The sequence below is a fragment of the Dipodomys ordii genome, unplaced genomic scaffold (genome assembly GCF_000151885.1).
Source record: "Dipodomys ordii isolate 6190 unplaced genomic scaffold, Dord_2.0 Scaffold58, whole genome shotgun sequence".
Taxonomy (NCBI): Eukaryota; Metazoa; Chordata; class Mammalia; order Rodentia; family Heteromyidae; genus Dipodomys; species Dipodomys ordii.
In genome coordinates this window covers 7,302,583-7,322,641 of record NW_012267274.1, presented here as the reverse complement: position 1 = coordinate 7,322,641, position 20,059 = coordinate 7,302,583, and the positions used below count along the sequence as shown (strand labels likewise).

The 20,059-nt window shown below is 37.6% G+C and overlaps 1 protein-coding gene across 8 annotated transcripts in view; it reads left to right on the top strand.

Annotated features, from left to right (window-relative positions):
• Positions 1–245: 245 nt before the first annotated feature.
• The window catches only part of Plekha1 (pleckstrin homology domain containing, family A (phosphoinositide binding specific) member 1), a 48,709-nt gene continuing 28,895 nt past the window's right edge, over positions 246–20,059 (top strand). For 3 of the 8 annotated variants that reach the window (XM_013021957.1, XM_013021958.1, XM_013021955.1), the window contains exons 1-4: positions 320–492; positions 11,878–12,038; positions 16,144–16,200; positions 18,889–18,934. In XM_013021957.1, the coding sequence (XP_012877411.1) occupies positions 11,898–12,038; positions 16,144–16,200; positions 18,889–18,934 (244 nt within the window). In that variant the 5' untranslated portion in view covers positions 320–492; positions 11,878–11,897. Of the gene's footprint in view, positions 266–318; positions 493–11,877; positions 12,039–16,143; positions 16,201–18,888; positions 18,935–20,059 lie in introns of those variants that run through there. The other 5 variants (XM_013021954.1, XM_013021952.1, XM_013021953.1 and 2 more) reach the window with 4 other exon arrangements.

Below are 20,059 nucleotides of genomic sequence, written 5' to 3'. Positions count from 1 at the left end.
CGGGGGTTCCCGCCGGGGACTGCGGGCGCGCCCTCCCTCCTCTCTTGCCCGCCCTCCCTCCTCCTCTCGCCCTCTCTCTCCTCCCCTTTTCTCCTTCCCTCTTTTTCTCCGTCCACTTCTCCTCTTTTCTCCGGCCCTCCCCCTCCCTGTGCCGCTGTGGACGTGCCGGCCAGCTGTCCGGGATTCCCGGCGGCGACCCCGGGGCGCGTGCCCGCGGGCATCCCCTCCTGGAGCGTGAGCGCGCTTCCGCCCCGGGCCCGTCCAGGTGGGCCTCGCGCCGTGCGGGTGATGTCCGCTCGCATCCTCGTGGCGCGGACGGCCGGGGCGCGAGTTGGATGCGACTCCGCGCCCAAGGTCACGCGGCGGGACCCGGGCGCGAGGCTGGCGGGCCGTCCCGGGCGGCCTGTGGTTCGTTCCCGACGCTTGGTGTGGACGGCCCGGGGGTAGCCCCTCCGGGGAAAGTGGTCTCGGCATTTGCACCTGCCGCTTTGGGTACGGAGGTCCTGGCTGTGCTACACCCCAAGAACGTCTCGGAACGGTCGGGAGCACGTATTCGAGCCGTGCGTGCCACGTTCTTCTCTTCCCTCTCCCGAGCCCATGCAGTACTCGTTTTCTTTACAATTGAGTGTTGTGTGTTTTAATAAGGTTTTCTTTGCTGTAATGAAGTCATTGCCCTTTGTGAATTGGTTTTCTAACTAGAAAATCTTATTTCCTGTGTGTTTAATGACTGGAACAAATCGTGCACTCTAAGGTTCTTACCATTGTCTTTTATCTTAGAACTACTGAGCAATTTGCTTTACTTCCCCCAAGTACCCAGCTTGCGTGGTTTGTATGTTTAACACCATTGGAAAAAAATGCGGCAATATTTGGGTGAATGATGTGTAAGTCAGAGAAAAATTTTGGGAAAAAAAGTCAACCTTTTTCTTTGGAATCTGGAGAACATGGAACTATTTCAGTATTAGTAAGTTTTATTTTGACTAAACTGCTTCTTATTCTTCATACTTTTTTTTTTTCACCTGTGGTGAAAAAAATACTTCCCCAAATAATTTTGTTCAAATATTCCTCATCTTAGCCAAATCATCGCAAAGGAAATTACACTTTAGATTATTGGTTCGTTTCAACAACAGTGTTAAGCTTGGCAGAATTTAGGCTGAAGGCCAATCTAGTAGAAGCTGTAAACTCTACAGTGTGTTCATTGACAGGTTTTTCTTTCCTTTTATATCAAGATGTAGGTTTGAGAATTTGTCTTTATGGGCAACCAGTGGATTACTTTTACCACAGGGAGCATGTTGCTTTCCATCTTTCTTTATCTTGCTAATTAGTAATTTTATTGTTGCTATGGGAGAGAGGAGATTAGGTTTGTAACTTTTTCCTTTATATTTTTAGCAATGTAGCAAGCAAAATAGGAAAGAGAGATGGTGTGTAAATGCGTTTGTCAGAGACCAGGAGAGACAGTGGAACAGGATAAGTATACAATTGTGAGGAAACTGCCATGAGTTCATAAGCCGGAAGGACCTTTTTAGAAGTGTTCAAGGATGTTAAGAATAGCATTGGGTTCTTTTCTTTGAAAGCCATTGTGGCCAATCTTTAAGTATTGGCTAACACATTATGGGATATGATGCTATTGAAAACTTCTAGAACATACTTGGGGAAGGTAGAAACATTTGGTATTTTTATCGAGATGTCTCCCCCCCCCAAAAAAAAAAACACTCACATTGGATAGAGCTTTTAAAAAGCAATTTTAAGAATATTTTTGCCAAGGGGCTGGGAAAGTGGCTTGGTGGTAGAGTGCTTACCCTGCATGCATGAGGCCCCGGGTTCGATTCCTCAGCACCACATAAGCAGAAAAAGCTGGAAGTGGTGCTATGCCACAAGTGGTAGAGCCCTAGCCTTGAGCTGGAGAGCTGAGGGACAGCACCCAGGCCCAGAGTTCAGGCAAAAAAAAAAAAAGAATGTTTTTACCTAAGGCTGAATATTCTTAGTCATATAAGACTATAAGACTATCACTTCGATGGTGTGGTACTGGAAAGCCCAGAGTGAAATCTAAAAAATCATTTTTTTAGTATAATTTTAGTCAGACTTTGATGTCAACATATTGCTTGATGTTAGCTATTCTTAATGTTTAACCCTGGCATTAGTAAAAATGAGGAAGATAGCTTTCTCATAGAATGTAGTAACTATTCAGATGGGACAAAACTTTCATAATTGCTTTAATGATATAGAAAGTTTCAAGTACTGTAGCAGTGACTGCCCCAAGTACTTTCTCATTAGCTTATTGCTGTGAGCATGGGTGCTCACCTACTTGAGCAGTTTATTTTAATTCGGATGGGCTCTGGGTTAATATGAACAGCAGAATGGTTACTGCTTCGAAATGGAGTTACTTTTAACCCTTCATTGGTAGTGTGAAGACTTTTAAGTTTCAAAATTTAAGAAATCACTTGAGATCTGCAATCATAAATGGATTCAGTAGGAGATAAATACTGAATTTTAAGTTTTCTGAGCATTCGTGAGTACACAGCATTTGGATGGTTATTGACTTGGTATCTGAAAGGACTTCATGACTCAGATATTTTTGGTAGCTTTAGATGCTTGCCTGTAATGCTTAATTAGTTTTAGAAACATGCTTTTGTTTGAAAGGTAAACTTTCTGTTGATATTTGCTAAGCAGTAGGACTCTGTTAAAATTAGTAATTTTAAACCACTTAACAAAGTAATATTTTTCCTTGTAGGTACTATGTGATAAAGTATGTGAATTTGTAACTTCTAAATGAGATCCAAGCAAGTATTTGTTTGCTGTTTATTTTAGTAAGCCTCCTGACTGGTTGAATAGCTTTGATTTGGGAAGGTAGTGTTTCAGGGATTTTATATCAAGCTGTGTGTGTTTGTGTGTGTGTGTGTGTGTGTTTGTGTGTGTTTCTGGGTCTTGATGTTCTGGGTCTTGAACTCAGGGCCTAGGTGTTGTCCTTGAGCCTTGTAATCAAGGCTAGGAGTGCTCCACTACTTGAGCCACAGCTCCACTTCCAGCTTTTTTTTCATAGTTAATTGGAGATAAGAGTTTCATAGACTTTACTGTTTGGGCTGTCTTCAAATCTCAATCCTCAGATCTCAGCCTCCTGAGTAGCTAGGATATCAGGCTTTCATTATTGAGCTGAAATTTCTGTGGAATTTTGTAAAAGAAAATAAGAGTCATTTAGGATATTCCTTTAAAAATTAAATATGTTTTAGACTAAAATACTTTTTCCAAGTGAAACTTACCAGACTTGTCAGTCTGTTGTTAGCTTTATTCTTCAAAAGGTTGTGGTTTTCCCACTTCAGGGAGCCTTTCTTTTTTTAGTTTAGCCATTGAGCTCTAGATTCTGGATTCAACAAACACTAGAATTGGAAGCTATCACAGCGGGCTTCTAACAGGGCTTCTTGCCCAGTGCAGTAAATCCTCCCTGAGCATCTCCATGTCAGGTGCTTTCTCCCCTTGCAAGCAGTGTTAACGCATATGTCCTCAGGTCAGGTCATTGAGCAGTCCAGACTTGATGAGAACAAACGTATGATATAAGACAGTGTTAAATTATTGCCATTCACTGCTTCAACAATGCTTTGGTAAGTTCTTTCTGTCCTTTCCTCCATACAGCCTCAATATATCGAGATAGCTTTTACATCATTTTGAAGAACTCCAGTCTAATCTAGCCAGTGTAATCTATTAATCTTTTAAAAAATATATATTTTTTGGTTGGTCGTGGGTCTTGAACTCTGGGCCTGGGTGCTGTCCCTGAGCTCTTTAGCTCAAGGCTAGCTAGCGCTCTACCATTTGAGCCAGAGCACCACTTCCAGTTTTCTGAGTGGTTTATTGGAGATAAGAGTTTCTAGGATGTTCCTGCCGGGTCTGGCTTTGAATCACAATCCTCAGATCTCAGCATCCTGAGTAGCTAGGAGTATAGGCATGAGCCACTGGCGCCTGGCTTTTAAAAATATTTTTAAAAATCGTTATTATAAAGGGGGGTACAAAGGGGTTACAGTTACATAAGTCAGGCAAAAAGTACACTTCTTTTTGGACAGTGTCACCACAGTGTTACCCCTTGCCTTGCACTCTCTCAGTTTTTCCTCCCATCCACACCCACAGGATGTATCTAGTTCATTTTCAACATAGTGTCTAGTGAATACCACTAAAACTATTAATTTTATATTGATTGTAGAACTTGTTTTCCCCTTGACCCCAGGGCCTGGCCACTTTCTGCCTAAATCACGTGCTCTAGGGATACCTCTTTCTTGTTCCCCTTCAGGGATGTAATTAGACTGGGAGTACTGAGAAGATTAATGAAAAAAGGGAAATGTTTTTTATCTGGTTCTTCTAAAGCCCTCTTTTGATTAACATTGGCCCGCCATTGATGTCCACTGATAGCTAGACTGGCCTTCTTCCCTTGTTAGAGTTGTAGGAAGACCACCTACTGAGCATTTCCTGCATGTGAAATTTTCTGTGCTAAACTTTCCAGCCAACACACTGCAAGCATATTCTTGAGTGTTCTAGGGTAAGTCAGGGGAGGATTTTTTTCTCTCTGTAGTCAGATTCTTTGGTGATGACAAGACCACTTGAGTTTAGTCCTACTAAACCACTTGTTTAGTACTACTACTTGCCATTCAAGGTTTGAAAATTATTATCCTTTTGATCCCAAATGGTGTGCAGGCTGCTTGTCTGTGTCTCTCCTGTGAACTGCTGTTTCTCCTTGGTTGTCCTTGTACTGAGTCTGTCACACAGTTCACTGTGTATGCAGACACTGAGTTGGAGAATGTGATGCCAGTCACCCCTTCTTCATGACACTTGATCTCAGTGAATGATTTCTCTTGGAGGCTCTAGGCATTGTTAGTGAACACCTTCCTCTTCACTTGACTCTCTGAAGAGTTGAATAGGTGATTTCCCCCTCACTTTTGACAGTTGCCTCTATAAAAGGTGAGGATGGTAAGGAGGTGCCAGATCCCCAAGGTGGGTGTGGCAGGGAGGTGAGTGAGCCATGCCTGACTCCACTGATACCTGACCCTTGATGTCTGTACGGCTTGCCCTCTGTGTCTGCAGATACCACCAATCAGAGATGGAAAGTATCCTAATCATCTACAGACTTTGTTCTTGTCATTATTTCCTAGCCATGCAGTCCAGTAGCTATGTAGCATTTACATTGGGTGAAATGTTGTGTAAGTATTGTACAAATAGGCGTGTTACGATGCAGAGAAGATGCACAGAGGTCATGCGCTAATACTGCCATTTTATATAAGGGACTGGAGTGTCAAAGTTTTGGTTATCTGTGGGATTCTAGGACCAATCTCTGGATAAGGAGGGATGACGGTGCCTCCTCAACTTTGTTTCTGTCAAATTCTGGGGCGACATGATAGCTCATGCAACATTTCATTAATTATATGAAGTTTTGTGGACCTGAGGAGGTCTCACTAACCAGAATTTGATTGTTCCTTTTTAAAAAATTTTGTCATTTTGTGTTTTGGTATACTATATGAGTGATTTGTACGGCCTAATTAGCTTTAGAGCAGAAGGAGGGCATAAGGATAAATGGGGGGAGGGGGTTAATAATTTTATTTCCTTGCCTAATGTGAGTTTTACTAAGAATATAAATTCAAAGAGAAAGAAATATTTGGGCCTTTTTCCTTCTAAATAAGACAGTTTAATCTGCTAAATAATTTCTTACCTGGTGAAGGAAAAGCTAGCTTTTATCTGGAAACTTCCATTGTTAGTATTTAATGCAGTAATTATGGGTTACTCAATATTTCAATGAGCCAATAGTTTTTGAGTGCCTTTCATGTATCAGCCACTGTTTTAAGTATTTTAGAAACAACAGTGAATAGCATTAAAAACAAAAAATCCCAGCTCTCGGTGTACCTGCATTGCTGTGTAGGGAAACAGGAAAGAAGCAAAGAATAAACTGTATCATTTCTTAGATACTGATAAATACTAATGAGAGGACTTGGCAAATCAGATTAGGACCTTAATGGTCACTAAATAAAATGACAGTTGAGTTTAAGGCACTTTGTGTGTGTGGGTCTCTGTGTATGTCTATATCTATGTCTGTCTGTCTCTCTGTCAGTCTGCTGAGTCTGGGGGCTAGATGAAGGAGAAGCAGTCTGTTTGTATTGAGATGAGGTGAGCAGAAAGGTGAGGCTTATAGGCCTTAATGCTTTGGTTTTTATTTTGAATAGGATATGGTACTGTTGAAATAATGGTTTTCAATCTTGGCTGAACATGATAATTACTTAGGTAGCCTTAGAAAAGTACTGATTTCTAGATTCTATCCCCGAGTTTCAGATTTAATCGATCTGGTAGAAAGGACCAGGCAGTCTGGGATATCAGATTTTCAAACAGTTCTGATAAACAGCTGAGGTTGATACTACTACTTCGAAGAGTTTTGAGCAGAGTGCAACCAACTCATTGCTCTCTTATCCTCCACCCATAGTTAGGGATTTGCCCATTTTGAATACTTCATATTAGTGGACTCATACAATGTTTGGTCTCCTGAGAGAAAAATGGTATCCATAAGAACTTATCTTCTAGATTCATAGATTCTAAATCATCTGGTAAATGTAGGGGCTATAATATATCTCCATTATAAAGATATGTTGTCTCCTTTATAATTAGTAAGAAAATTGTGGGGTGATACTTTGAGACTCTGAGTATTCTGTTTCCTAACAACCTTTCATCTGGTGAGTTTAGTGTTCTTTGAAGATGTTTGCTTAAATCAGTGATTATTTGGGGATTGCAAAGTTGTGATTTTCTATTGTATTTCCAAAGATCATGAATTATATATAGAATTTCAAATTCTGATACATTGTGTAGAATTTTTTTTATGTCTGTACCTCTTTTGCTATAAAAATCTTAGTTCTAATAAATGCTTTCTATCTTAATAAATTTTTTAAATATAAACAATTATTTCAATATAGATACACTATCCTATAATGTATATAACTCTACATGTCCTATCATAAACATAAAATAGTTTTAGATTCTAATACCAAGTAGGGATGCCAGGTTATAGGACAAATACATGTGTGATAGTATTAAAGTTCAGTATACATCTCAATAGGGTTCACGATTTTGTATTCTCACTATCAGTGTAAGAAAGTTCTTTGGTTTTTACAGCCTTACCAATACTGTGTATTGTCAAGGTGTTGAATTTTACAAATCTGATAGATGAGAAATGGTATCTCTGTGTAGCATAGTTGTATTTAAAGTTTTCTCTTATGGAGAATTGTGAACATCCACAAAAGTAGATAGAGTATTCTAAATAACTTCGTGCAACCATTATTTAGCCCCATTTATTTAGCCCCAACAACCATCAGTCCAAGTAATGCCTTCTTATGTAGCAAGTCCAGTCCCAAATGCTGTATATTTTGTCTTTCTGTCAGAAAATGATAAGGACTAATTTTTTTCTTTGGTAACAATCATATTATCATTATAACACCAATATATGTCTATTTCCTTAATATTATCAGGCAATATTTTTATTTCTAGTTTTCTTAAATATGTCAGTTTTTAATTTAATTATTATTTTTTGGCACTATTGTGGTTAGAACTCAGGGCTTTGCATTGTACCATCTGAGCTACACCTTCATCACTTTTTACTTTTTTTTTTTTTTAATGCTAGTCCAAGGTTTGGGTACTGTTCCTGAGCCTTTGTGCTCAAGGCTAGTGCTCTACCATTTCTGGGTTGGGGTAGTTAATTGGAGATGAGAGTCTCATGGACTTTACTGCCAGGGCTGGTTTTAAACCTTGATCCTCAAATCTCAGCCTCCTGAGTAGCTAGGATTACAGGCATGAGCTACTGATGCATAGTTGCTTTTGTTATTTTTTTGAAATAGGTTTTATTTTTGTCCAGGCTGGCCTTATATGTATGAATCTCTCACAGCAAGGATAACAGGTGTGTTCCACTTAGCTTTTTTATTGATTGAGTCTGGATGGTCTCTCACCAACTTCTATGTCCTGGCTAGTATTTCTTAAGCTCTCAAGTAGCTCTAGACTTAAAAGTATGAGCCACATGTTGTAATCAGTCTATAGGTCTTTCATAGTCTCTTCAGTTTTAAAGTTACTCCTTGGTGCCTTTCCTCTACTGCTTTTTAATTTAGTTTTGAAGATGCAAGTTGTCTGTCCTAAGAATTTTACAGTATATATTCTTTTTTAAAATTTCTGTTATGAATGATGTTGAACACCTTACCTGTTTAAAAGCCATGGTAAAATTATTTTTCTAAACAATATCTGTTAATGTCTTTTACCATTTTTCTTTTTTCATTAAAAATTTGTTTTTTGAAACAGGGTCTTGTTATATAGCCCAGATTAGCATTTAAGTCAGTATACGGCCCATGCTTGCCTCAAACTCTTGACCCTCCCATTTCAGCTTTCGGGTGCTGGGATTACAGGTGTGTAACTACCATGCCTGGCTGCTTTTACTCATTTTTTCTATCAAACTTTTGATATATTTTCATTGAGATTTTTTTCAAGTTAGATTATTCGATGTACATTGCAAATATTTTTCTCTTCGTTTTTTTTTGTGTGTTGCTCAGGTATTCGCCATGCAAAATTAAAAAAAAATGATAGGAGCCAGGTATGATGGTGCACGTTTGTAATCTGAGCTACATGGGAGGATGACAGCAGATGGATAATGGTTCAAGGCCAACCCAGGCAAACTGTTAGTGCAACCCCTTCTGAGCCAGCAAGCCCAGCTATATGAGAGGCATAGGAAGGATTAAAGTCGGGCTGGCTATGGGAAGAATAGGTGAGAAGCTTGTAGTCCAAGGCTAAACCCAAAAAAGAGTTAGGAGCACTGCGTAAGTGGTAGAAAACCTGCCTAGAAAGCAGAAGGTTGTGAGTTCAAACCCTAGGGATAGATGATAGAGAAAAACGGGGGGAGTATTATTTGTAATAATTCAGTGATTTTCAGTTGCTACCATATCCTTAATTTACTTTTTCAAGTCAGTCCTTCTCCTTATGCTCCAAGCAATCACTGATCTGCATTCTGTCTCTATAGATTGATTTGTAGGTTTTAGAGATTTTTAGAAATAGAATCATATGGCTCTTCATGTCTTCCTTTTATTACTTAGTGTAATGATTTGGAGAGCTGTTCATATTGTTGCCTTTGTTAATAATACCTTTGTACTGTAAACTAGTACTCCATTGTATATACAGCATTTTATTTATCCTGTTCACCTATTGATGGACATTTTGGGTTGTTTCTAGCTTGAGAGTTACAAATAAAGCTGCCAGTCCTTGTGTGCGTATGTTTTCATTGCTTTTGCATGGATACCTGGGATGGAATAGTATTTTTTTTGTTTTATTGTCAGAACTATTTCTGAAGTGGGTGTATCATTTTATATTTCGATCAACAGTGTATAAATTATAGATGTTTCACACTTTAATGATCTCTTTGCTTTTATTGATCTGGTGTGTATGTTTTTTTGTTGTTTAAACTCAGGATAATTGGGATATTGTTTACATACAATAAATTTTACCTATTTTAACGTATAGATTCTATAAGGTTTTGCATGTACGTAAACTACCACCACAATCATGTTACACAATTCCAGCATATATACATGGAGTTCCCTTATGTCCTCTATCATCAGCTTTTCACCTATTCACAGCATTAGAAATTGTTTTCTGAAGTACATAGTCTTGTAGCTCACACCACAGTCAATGTTGAGAACATCTGTGTTACCTCCTGAAGCACCTCTCTAAAAATCTTCCTCTTCCCTGTAATCTGTTCTCTGTCTCCATAGTCCTTTAGTCTTCTTTCTTTCACTTAGCAAAATAAATTTGAGATTTATCTGTGATGTTTTGTATATCAAAAGTTTGTTTTTCCAAGAAGTATTAGAAATACTACAGTTGAGATTCATTTACAGTTGAAGGTTGCTTCTGTTTTTTTTTTTTTTTTTTGCCACTTATGGATAGTGAATGATGTGGGAAGGGCCTGGGAATGTAGCTCGGAGGTAAAGTGCTTGCCTTCCATGCATGAGGCCCTGTGTTCCATTCCTTAGCACCACATAAACAGAAAAAGCCAGAAGTCGTGCTGTGACTCAAGTGGTAGAACACTAGCCTTGAGCAAAAGCAGCTTAGGGACAAGCACCCAGACCCTGAGTTCAAGCCCCAGGACCAGCTCTTTCCCTGCTCCAAAAAGAAAAAAGAAAATGATACAGGATAATTCAGAGTTTGTTTTTCATCTTGTGTCAGACTTTTTCAAAAATCTATTTTTTGAGTAATTTGTCTATTTCCTGTAAATTGCCAAATTTGTTTGCATAAAAGTGTACAGTCATATCCATTTAATGTCTGCAAACTGTACAATATAGAACCTCTCTGAAGTTCCTCATAATGGCTGTTGTTTGCTCTGCATGGTCTATCCACATAGCTGCATTTTAGGTTTTACTAGTTCTATTGATCTTTTTAAAAACATTTTTGTATTGTTATTATAAAGATGACTTACAGAGGGGGTTACATACATAAGTCAGGGGAAGAGTACATTTCCTTGGTGGCTTTTTGTTTTTGTTGTCTGTGGGGCTGTGGGCACTTTCCCTCAGCTTTTTTGCTCAAGGCTAGCTTTCTACCACTTTTTAGCCACAGCACTACTTCTGGTTTTCTTGTTGTTAATTGGAGATAAGAGTCTCATGGACTTTTCTCCGGCTGGTTTCCAACTGCCACCATCAGATCTCAACCTCCTGAGGAGCTAGGATTACAGGCATGAGACACCTGTGCCTGGCTGGGAAGAGTGCATTTCTTTTTGGACAATATCACCCCTTCCCTTGCTCTGTTTTTCCCTCCCTTATTTATCTTTTTAAAGAACCAGCTTTTGATTTTAGTTAATTTTTTAAATATTTCTTTTCTAGTTTCGTTAACTTTTAACTCTATTTTTACTAGCCTTTTAGGTGGAATATCATCTTACTGATTTAGATACTTTTTTTTTTAAGTAAAAGCCTTCCTTTCTTTCCTCCCTTCTTTTGCTTTCCACCTCCCAACTTCCTTTTCTTTGTGTATTGTGGGTTATATTGTTTGTCCTTTTACTTTCCATAGTGTGGCTTTGCTGACTTCATCCTGTGGTGTGTTCAATAGGTTCCTCTATGCTCTGTATTTTCGTAATGTGGTAGTTGATCAGAATTAGATAAGCCTGGATTTTGTTAAATTCACTGCATAGGTGACTTTTGAATGGCTTCTATTTGGAGGTACCTACTTAGCCCTCTTTTTATTTTGGTAGCTAACTTTAGTTTACAGAAATCTAAAGGGTTTTAGAGAGACAGGATGATGAAGAATTTAAGAGCCCTAGAACCTAAGACTCTAGGTTTAAGTATTGATTTTTTCCCCTTACTAGTTTTGTAGTCAGGACAAGTCTCCCCGGCAGTGTTAATTTCTTTATCTGTGAAGTGGAGATGAAGCCTGCTCAAAGGTTGTTAGGAAGATGAAATATATGATGCATAAAAAAGAACCTAAATATAGATAGGTGGTCAGTAAATACTAGCTTGTATTGTTAGAGTCTTTTGAATTAAAAAATATTCTGAAACAACTGAAAAATGTAGCATATCTTGATTTGTAAGTTAGTTTGGCTCATATAGGTTTATTTTAGGGGAAAGAGTAACTAAACCATTCAACAGTGTTGAGTTCCAGGCCCTTCTTTGTTTTGGTCAGTGTCAACAGGTGAACATTCATACTAAATTTACTTCCTTAAGTGATTTTTCTGGATGCTTCAGATATCAGTGTGAGTTTATATTATGTAGCCTCACTTAACAGGGGCTTTTTGTTTAGGCTTCTTGAACAGATTGTGCCAGTACTGTACAAAGTGAACCTCTATGTCCTCTGGGAAATGCTTATCTTATTCTTAGGGAGTTTACTGTTAATGTCTTTATTTTGCAGTGTAATGTTCAAGCCCAGAAATGCCTTATGTGGATCGTCAGAACCGCATTTGTGGTTTTCTAGATATTGAAGAAAATGAAAATAGTGGGAAGTTTCTTCGAAGGTACTTCATATTGGATACCAGAGAAGATAGTTTTGTATGGTACATGGATAATCCACAGGTTTGTAAAAGCCACAGATTGCCTCTTAAAAGCACATAAAAGTTCTATTTCTTAAAGCATTTGACATGCTATATAGATTTAGGATTTGTCTTTCTAAACAGTATATTATTTAGACTTATCTCCATTATCTTTTTCTGCCCTGTACCCCTGACCCCTACTGTCTTGTTTAAATTTTAGAAAATGAAACTAGATTTATTTGATTATACTTTATGCCTGTATAAACATATTTCCATTGGGAGAGAAATACTATGTTAGAAAATTTCTAACCCATACAGATTTATGATGCTATGTCTAGAATAGAAAATGCTAGTGTTTGATATCTAGTTGGAACTCTTGAACATAATGTAGTTTTTGTTGTTGTTGTTTTGGTCAGACTTGAGCTTTAGTCCTTGTTATGCCATAGTGAACTGAAATGCAGTTTGACTTTATTGTTCCTTACAAATGACTGGGGAACAATGTCATAAATTAAAAACAAGAATCCTGGTTTTAATATATGTGAGAGACTTGAAGTTAGAAATCATCTATTAAGTAATTTTAAACTTTCCCTCCTGTGGAACTCTTAAAATAAAAATTGTTATAAAGGTTAAAAATGGAGATTTTATACATCATAAAGTATATAGAAAGCAAGTGCTTCTTATGTAGGTAGGGAACATGAGGTCTAGGGATAAGTAGGGACTTGTAGGAGGTTCTGTTTTGTTTCCCCAGTAACTGGTAGTATTCTTCACTGTCCTATACAAATTTCAGATTAGATATGTTCTAGTATATAAATGTTTATGTGGAATTGGAGTTATAAGGGATCTTAGTTCAGTCTCCTCAATCAAGGTTCTCAAGTTCATTTTAGATGTTGTTTGACTTACACATATCTAAAAAGTACTTTTTATACTTAGCATAGTATCAATTATTATTTTTGGCTGTGAATAAAAAAAATCTGGTTCCTTACATCTTCTGCTTGTTAGTGTTCTGCCCTCTGATTCTTCATAATGTAAGTTTAGTCCTTTACTTATAGGTAGCCTTTCAAATTTTAGGTAGGTTCTATTTTAACTTAGTTTATATTATTTGGGTATTACGTATTTCCTACTTTTTTGCTTGGAACTCATTGCTCTCGGTCAGCATCCTTGCCAGGCTTTTGACACCTTGTACTACTGTATCTCTATGTGCAGTCATCTTTTTTGGAAGGTAGATACCTGGTTGTACAACCACATGATTATTACCTTTATTATCTTTATTTACAGTGAAATAAAAAACAGGTTAGCAAAAATTAAAACTTTTTACTTTTTTTTCCTTCTAAACATGTCAATCCGATTCTTCCCTTCTTTGTCCCTTTGTCTATCTGGGGCACAGTCCCCACACTGACTTCTTTTTTCAAGATAAACTGTATCTTACTTGACTCCCTCTGATCTGTTTTCCAGATCCCAGCTTGTGATTCTTCCACAGGCAGGGCACAGGTTTCTCCCTGCAGGCTTCTGTCTTTCCAGGGTCTGGATGACAGAAATGGTTTCTTCTGAATTTTACGCCTTCGCAGTAATTCACTTTGGCAGGGAGGGAACCTGTTAAAGTATGAGCTCAGCTATGTCTTTTTCACATTGAATGCAGGGCATTGAGCATGCTTAGCTACACCCCGTAGCCTCATGTATTCTCATAGGAACTTTCACATGGCCAAATGATTCTGTTGTAGTTAGTGCATTGGTAGTGCAGGATTTTAAACTTTTTTTCCCCCCACTTCTTACTATTTTTATTTCCTCTTACAGAAATCCTTAAAAATCTTGATTCTGCCATCGATTATATTAGCCAAGTGATAGCTTTAGCCTTGTTTTACCTTTAAATGTCATGATCAGTGTATACCTCTCCTGGCAAACCTCTTGCTAAGATTATTTGGTTAAGTAATATCAAATTGGCAATTTATAGCCATTTTTTAATTACTGAAAAATTATTTTAAACAGTTCAATTTGCTGTTCTTGTCAAGGTGCAGTGGTGGGGTTATATTGAGTGTAGTAACCCTGTGAAAGGTAGCTCGCTTGACCTGCCTGTCCTTAGGGAGCCGTTTCCTTTTCACTGCTTTGTACACCACTGACCATTGGTTTGAAAACCCATTCAGGTGTATTATAAGGGATCAGTTGCAGCTTTATGTGTTGGAAGTTGGAAATGGTAAAGAATTAAATAGTTTTCTAGGAAGTGAATTTGGCAAAATGAATTGAACTCCTAGGTAACATATAGCTTGTTTCTCTTTTAAATGTATGATTAATTTATTATTTCTTGTTGTCAAATAACACATTTTAAAGTCCTCCCCCTTTTAAAAAAATGGGCTTGACAATATTTATATCACTCCATTCATAGAAACTGGTATTTTAAGTTGAACTTAGGGCATTACATTTGCTAGGTAGGTGCTCTAAAATTTAACCATGCCTTTAGCCTTTTATGCTTTGGTTATTTTTGAGGTAGAGTCTTGCTTTATGCCAGGCTAGCTTGAACTGTGATCTTTTACATGTGTTTCCTCATTTGTTGGGGAATGACAAGTGTGTACCTCTGTGTTCTTCCCCTCCCCCCATACTGAGCACCTTATACTTGCTACGCTGGCTCTACCACTTGAGTCACATCTACAGGTTGGCCTTTGCTGATTATTTTGGGGATGGAGTCTAGGGGACGTTTTTGCCTGGGCTGGCTTTGAACCAGGATTCTCTGATCTCAGCCTTCTGAGTAGTGAGGGTTAGAGACATGAGCCACTTGTGCCTGGCTTCTATCAGTCCTTTCATTGATATATTATTACTTTCTCATAGATTTTTAAATTTGGGTTTACTACTTCCATCTTCCACTTCTATAGTCCATCTAGTTTATTATATTTCAAGATATATTGAAAATTGATTTTGATTATAGATCTGCTTATATATCTGATTTTAAATTTCTTTTTTTTTTTTTGGGTCCAGTCGTGGTGCTTGTACTCTGGGCCTGGCGCTGTCCCTCAGCTCTTCAGCTCAAGGCTAGTGCTCTACCACTTGAGCCACAAGCGCCACTACCGGCTTTTTTCTTTTTGCTTATGTGGTGCTGAGGAATCGAACCCAGGGCCTCAGGCATGCAAGGCAAGCGCTCTACCACTGAGCCACCTTCCCAGCCCTGATTTTAAATTTCTTATGTCTTTGTTTTTAGTTAGATTGTCTATGTAGCTTCTCAGCTCAAATTTCCAAACCACCTTTTTTTTTTTCTTTGTTTTGTGTGCATCATGGAACCTTGGGCCTTAAGCACCCTAGGCAAGTACTCTACCAATGAGCTATATCTCCAGCTCCCATATGATCATTTCTCCAACAGCCCAGCACCAGAGCTTTGTCAAGCTAGTACAGAGATTCTGAGTTTTCTCAGCTGCTTGCTGAAAAGCTTGTTTTTAGCCTGGAATGTTCTGTCTCCTGCTCTTTGTGTTTCAAAGTTATGTCCAGCTTAATTGCTGATTATTCCTTCACAGCCCTGATAGCTTCAGCCAGAAATTATTCCCTCTTCCTAAGTCCTTAGCTTAAGCTCCTTGTCACACAATCCCCATCCAAACTTGTTAAGAAATAAGAATATTTTCTATGAAAGTTACAATTACCCACACTCTGCATGAGATTTAAAGAGAATCAGTTAATACTTTTGAAGAAATATCAGGGTAGATTAAGTATGGTAACATAACACTAAACCATTTAAATGAGATGAAAGTATACTTTTTATGGGATGTATTTGTTAAAGTTTTACTAGGACAAAGCCTTTTAAAACTTGTTAGAATTATGTTTATTTTATGTCTTTAAGTATTTTTTCCCATTGCTTTCAGGACAAAATATGATCTTGTTTTTGACTCTCATGAAAAATTTGAGTGTTTAGTTCCAAAGATTAATGTAGCCTTTTAGTTTCATCATGTATCATGATGAAACAGTAAGGTTTAGCTTTGCTATCCAAGTTATCTTTTGTTCTGTGTGTATATGTGTAAGTCAGGACTTTACAAATGCTAGGCAAGTAGATACTTAAACTGAGTAAAGTTGATTCGTAAAATATAATATTAAAAATTGAATTTCTTAACCATTTTTAGAATATGTGGAATTCATGATGTTTGGAAATTAATTATGTATTAATAATTTGTTTTTAGAACTTACCTTCAGGATCATCACGTGTTGGAGCCATTAAACTTACCTACATTTCAAAGGTAGTCTTTATACATTGTGTTACTTTCTATTACAATCCCTCTAGATGAAAGTGAGCAGTAGCAGTAGATACCTTGCTATATTACTTGGTGATGTTCAGGTTTTATGATGAAAGTGATACAGACCTAATTACTATGGTTAGAAGTTCCTTAATTGATAAAATTGAGAATATGAAATGAACTCAAAGGATTTGGTGAATTGTACAAGTTAATGGCTTGACTTTTATGATCAAGTACACGAATATCAGAAAAGAAAGCAGTCACAGGTATGATGGTATGTGCCTGTAATCCTGGTACTACAGAGGCTGAAACTAGAAAATTGTGAGTTAAGAGGCCTAAACTACAATAGTGAGACACTAAAGAAAAAAGAAAAAAATAAAGGAAAAATCCAAAAAGGAAGCTTTATCTTGAGAAGTTCTAGAGATGAAATATGTATTATCTATTTTTAGATTGTTTTTTACTTAAGTCCAGTTTTGACTTTTTTTGGCTTTTTGTTTATTTTTGGTGGTACCAGGGTTTGAACTTTGGTACCTCATGAGTCACTCAACTTGCTTGTTCACAGCTGCCACTCTACCACTTGAGCCACATCTTCACCCTAGTTTTTGCTTGCTATTTGGAGATAGTCTCCAAGACTTTATTTAAAACCTAAGCTGGCTTTGAACTATAATCCTCCAGATCTCAGCTTTTAAGGATTATACACGTGAGGGCTGGGAAGGTAGCTCAGTGGTAGAGTGCTTGCCTTGCATGACTGAGGCCCTGGGTTTGATTCCTCAGTACCACATAAGCAAAAAGAAAAAAATCCAGAAGTGGCACTGTGGCTCAAGTGGTAGAGTGCTAGCCTTGAGCTGAAGAGCTGAGGGACAGCACCCAGGCCCAGAGTTCAGTCCCCACAACCAGACCCCCCCCCAAAAAAAAGGGGGGATTATACACATAAGCCAGTCTTACTGGGCTTCTATATTTTATCTTAGTGAAAATTTGAACCATTTTTATCTTGAAAGAATGATTCTTTTCACTTCTTTTTTACTCTGACTCTTTTAATTTCTATTTTCTTGTTGATTTGATATTTTTGAAATAGTTTTTTTTTTAATTTCAAAACTTTAGATTTTTTTATTGGTCACATAGTTTTCCTTTCTTTTATTTTGAAAACAGAAATATTGATAGCCTTTTGGGGATTTTGTTGTTCTTTTTCTTTGTTTTCCACAGAAGCCATAAAACTTTGTCAGTAACTTAAAACACATATAAGAGGTAGCAACAGAGTGCTATTAATTGTGCAGGTACTGTTATGCATATGTTGTGGTCTTTTAACAAAGGCAAATCATCTTAACAGGATATCAACTTAATATTAGTTGGATATCATTGTGTTTAGAAGACATATTTTTATGAATGAAGTAATTTGTGACCAGTGTTACAATAGAGACATTCACTCATTGACAAAATATCATTCTAGCCTTTGAATAATATAGGTTACATATTTAAAATATTTTCTGTTTAAGTCATATTGTATAAATTTACAAAAGACAAATACTGGATAACCCAAATGTTCCTATAAATTAAGGTATTTAAAAAATACTTCAGGTAGCTTGTAGCCCAGCTTCTACAGAGACTGTTACTAAGAAAGATAGGATTTTATTGTAAAATAAATTGTTTGCTTGAGTGCCCACAGTTCTTGTATACTGTAATGTAAATGTACTGCCCCACATTTTTACACCAAAGAATTAATGTGGAAAGGCCTACTTTATTGGAATAAGCAGTTGAAAATGAGAGAGATGGCTTCTCTACTTATATCTTTTCAGTTGTTAACCTAGTCTTTTTTAAAATGGGAGATCATGCTTGAAGTATAGTATTGATTTAATAAAATAAGTAGAAAGACTGACCAGCTGCTTTCCTTCTGTCTTTTAAAATACAAGCTTCCTTTTTGTGCAGTTAACTTTTTGTCTCTAGCGTCTAGCTTATTGAAGTTTGACTTGTACAGTTTGTACTTTACTTTGAATAGGCCATTTTTTCCCCTTAAAATTTATTTCTAGAACTAACTGCAGTGTGACTCAGCTGTGAATTTTATAGTTAGAATCAGGACCCCCAGACTTGAATTTCTTTTAAAAGGTATAAGATGGTACAGTTGTATGTCCTGTCGGTGGACAGCAGCATGGCAGCATGTCTGGTCACAAGTGGGCTTTTCTAGTTGCTTCACTTCCAAAGTAACGCCCTTTCTCTGGGGTATTGTTAAGAGTAGATGGAGTACCATGTTGACTCCTCAGAGCAATGCCTTTTAGTGTTTGGGATTTTACCACAACATTGGGCAATGTCATGCTTGCCCACCACCATTTTGCCTACAGTTTGGGAATAGTCAATAGTTTCTATGTTCATTGAGGACATTTTGAAGATTTTTTTAAGCTAAAATATTTCTGTGTGGCCCCAAACCCACTGTTGCACTTTCAACTTCCTCACATTTCCTTTGGAGTAGAAAAATTTCTTCATAGAAAACATTGGAAATATCATTTGTTTTAAGCATATTACAATTAGGATGCAGATCCTATATTTAATTAGCTGTTCTTTTTCAGTTTTTAAAGTTTAGTTTCAGATCTATGTACTATATGTGTATGGGCGATTGTACGTGTAGACATTCACACAGAATTTGAGTTTGGTTCTAGCAGCAATTGAAGAAGTGAGTAACTCATTTCTCTCTCTCACAAGGTTAGTGATGCAACTAAGCTAAGGCCAAAGGCTGAGTTCTGTTTTGGTAAGTAGCCTTATTTTATGTTAGAAATTTTAATGTAGACAGATGTACTTAGATCATATTTTTCTGTGAATTATTCTAAGGCAGATTCCCTTTCAACCACCATCCAATGAAGAAATAAACTTTTGACTCTCATCTCTATCTAAAAGCCTCTCTGTGTCCCATTCTACTTAAAACATGGTTCTATGTCACTGCATCCATCTGTAACCATGATTTTGGTGTTTGTAATCACCTCCAGAAGTGTACTTTGTGTTATTCCATATTAAACATAGACGTGGGACACTAGGTTATAAAGCTGATGTGAAAGTAGAAGAAGTACTATTAGGGAAGGGGAAGAGGACCAAGGAAACAGCGGGTAGGGGTGGGGTAGGGTGGTAGGAAGGTGGGCTTAATCAGCACAATAAATGCACAAATGGAAGTATTACAGTGAGGCCCACTATTTTGTACAAGTAGTGTGCATTAATTACAATTCTATAATAATTACAAAGTTGGAGTCTGTTAAGATAGTGTGTGATAGTTGAAGTCAGAAGAATTAGTACCCTCTTAAAATATGTTTGTGGGTCCTAGCAGTGAAAGGGACAGAAATGAGGAGATCCAAATTGGCATAAGAAGGAACTATGTTACATTGAAGTAATATAAGATACTTTGGGGATAGAAGTACTGTTAAAGTTCTTTATTCTCTTTTGGTTGTAAAGAGTGTCCTTTTCTTAGATGCTTGGAGTTTGAACTCTGGGCTTGCAGTTGCTAGGCTAGCACTCTGCCACTTGAGCCGCATTCCCAGTTTTCCTTTGCAGGCTGTTAATAAGAATGACAGTCCTGGGGGTGGGGGTGAGGGAGGGTGGGAGATGGGAAGGGATGTGAAGGGGAAACAAAGGAGGAGGCAACAATGCTTGATAAGAAATGTACTCATCACCTTGCCCATTGATTGTAACCCCTCTGTACGATATTTTCACAATTAAAAAAAACAAAAAAAGAATGACAGTCCTTTGGAGCCCTCCACTAGTAAGGACATGGCCACTTCCTGTTTGCCACCAGTGACACTAACTCTGTAAGCAGGTAGTGATAGTTATTGCAGCATGTAGAAGACTGTCTTTCTGACAAGTAGGAGTCAACTTAAGTTTTAAAGTT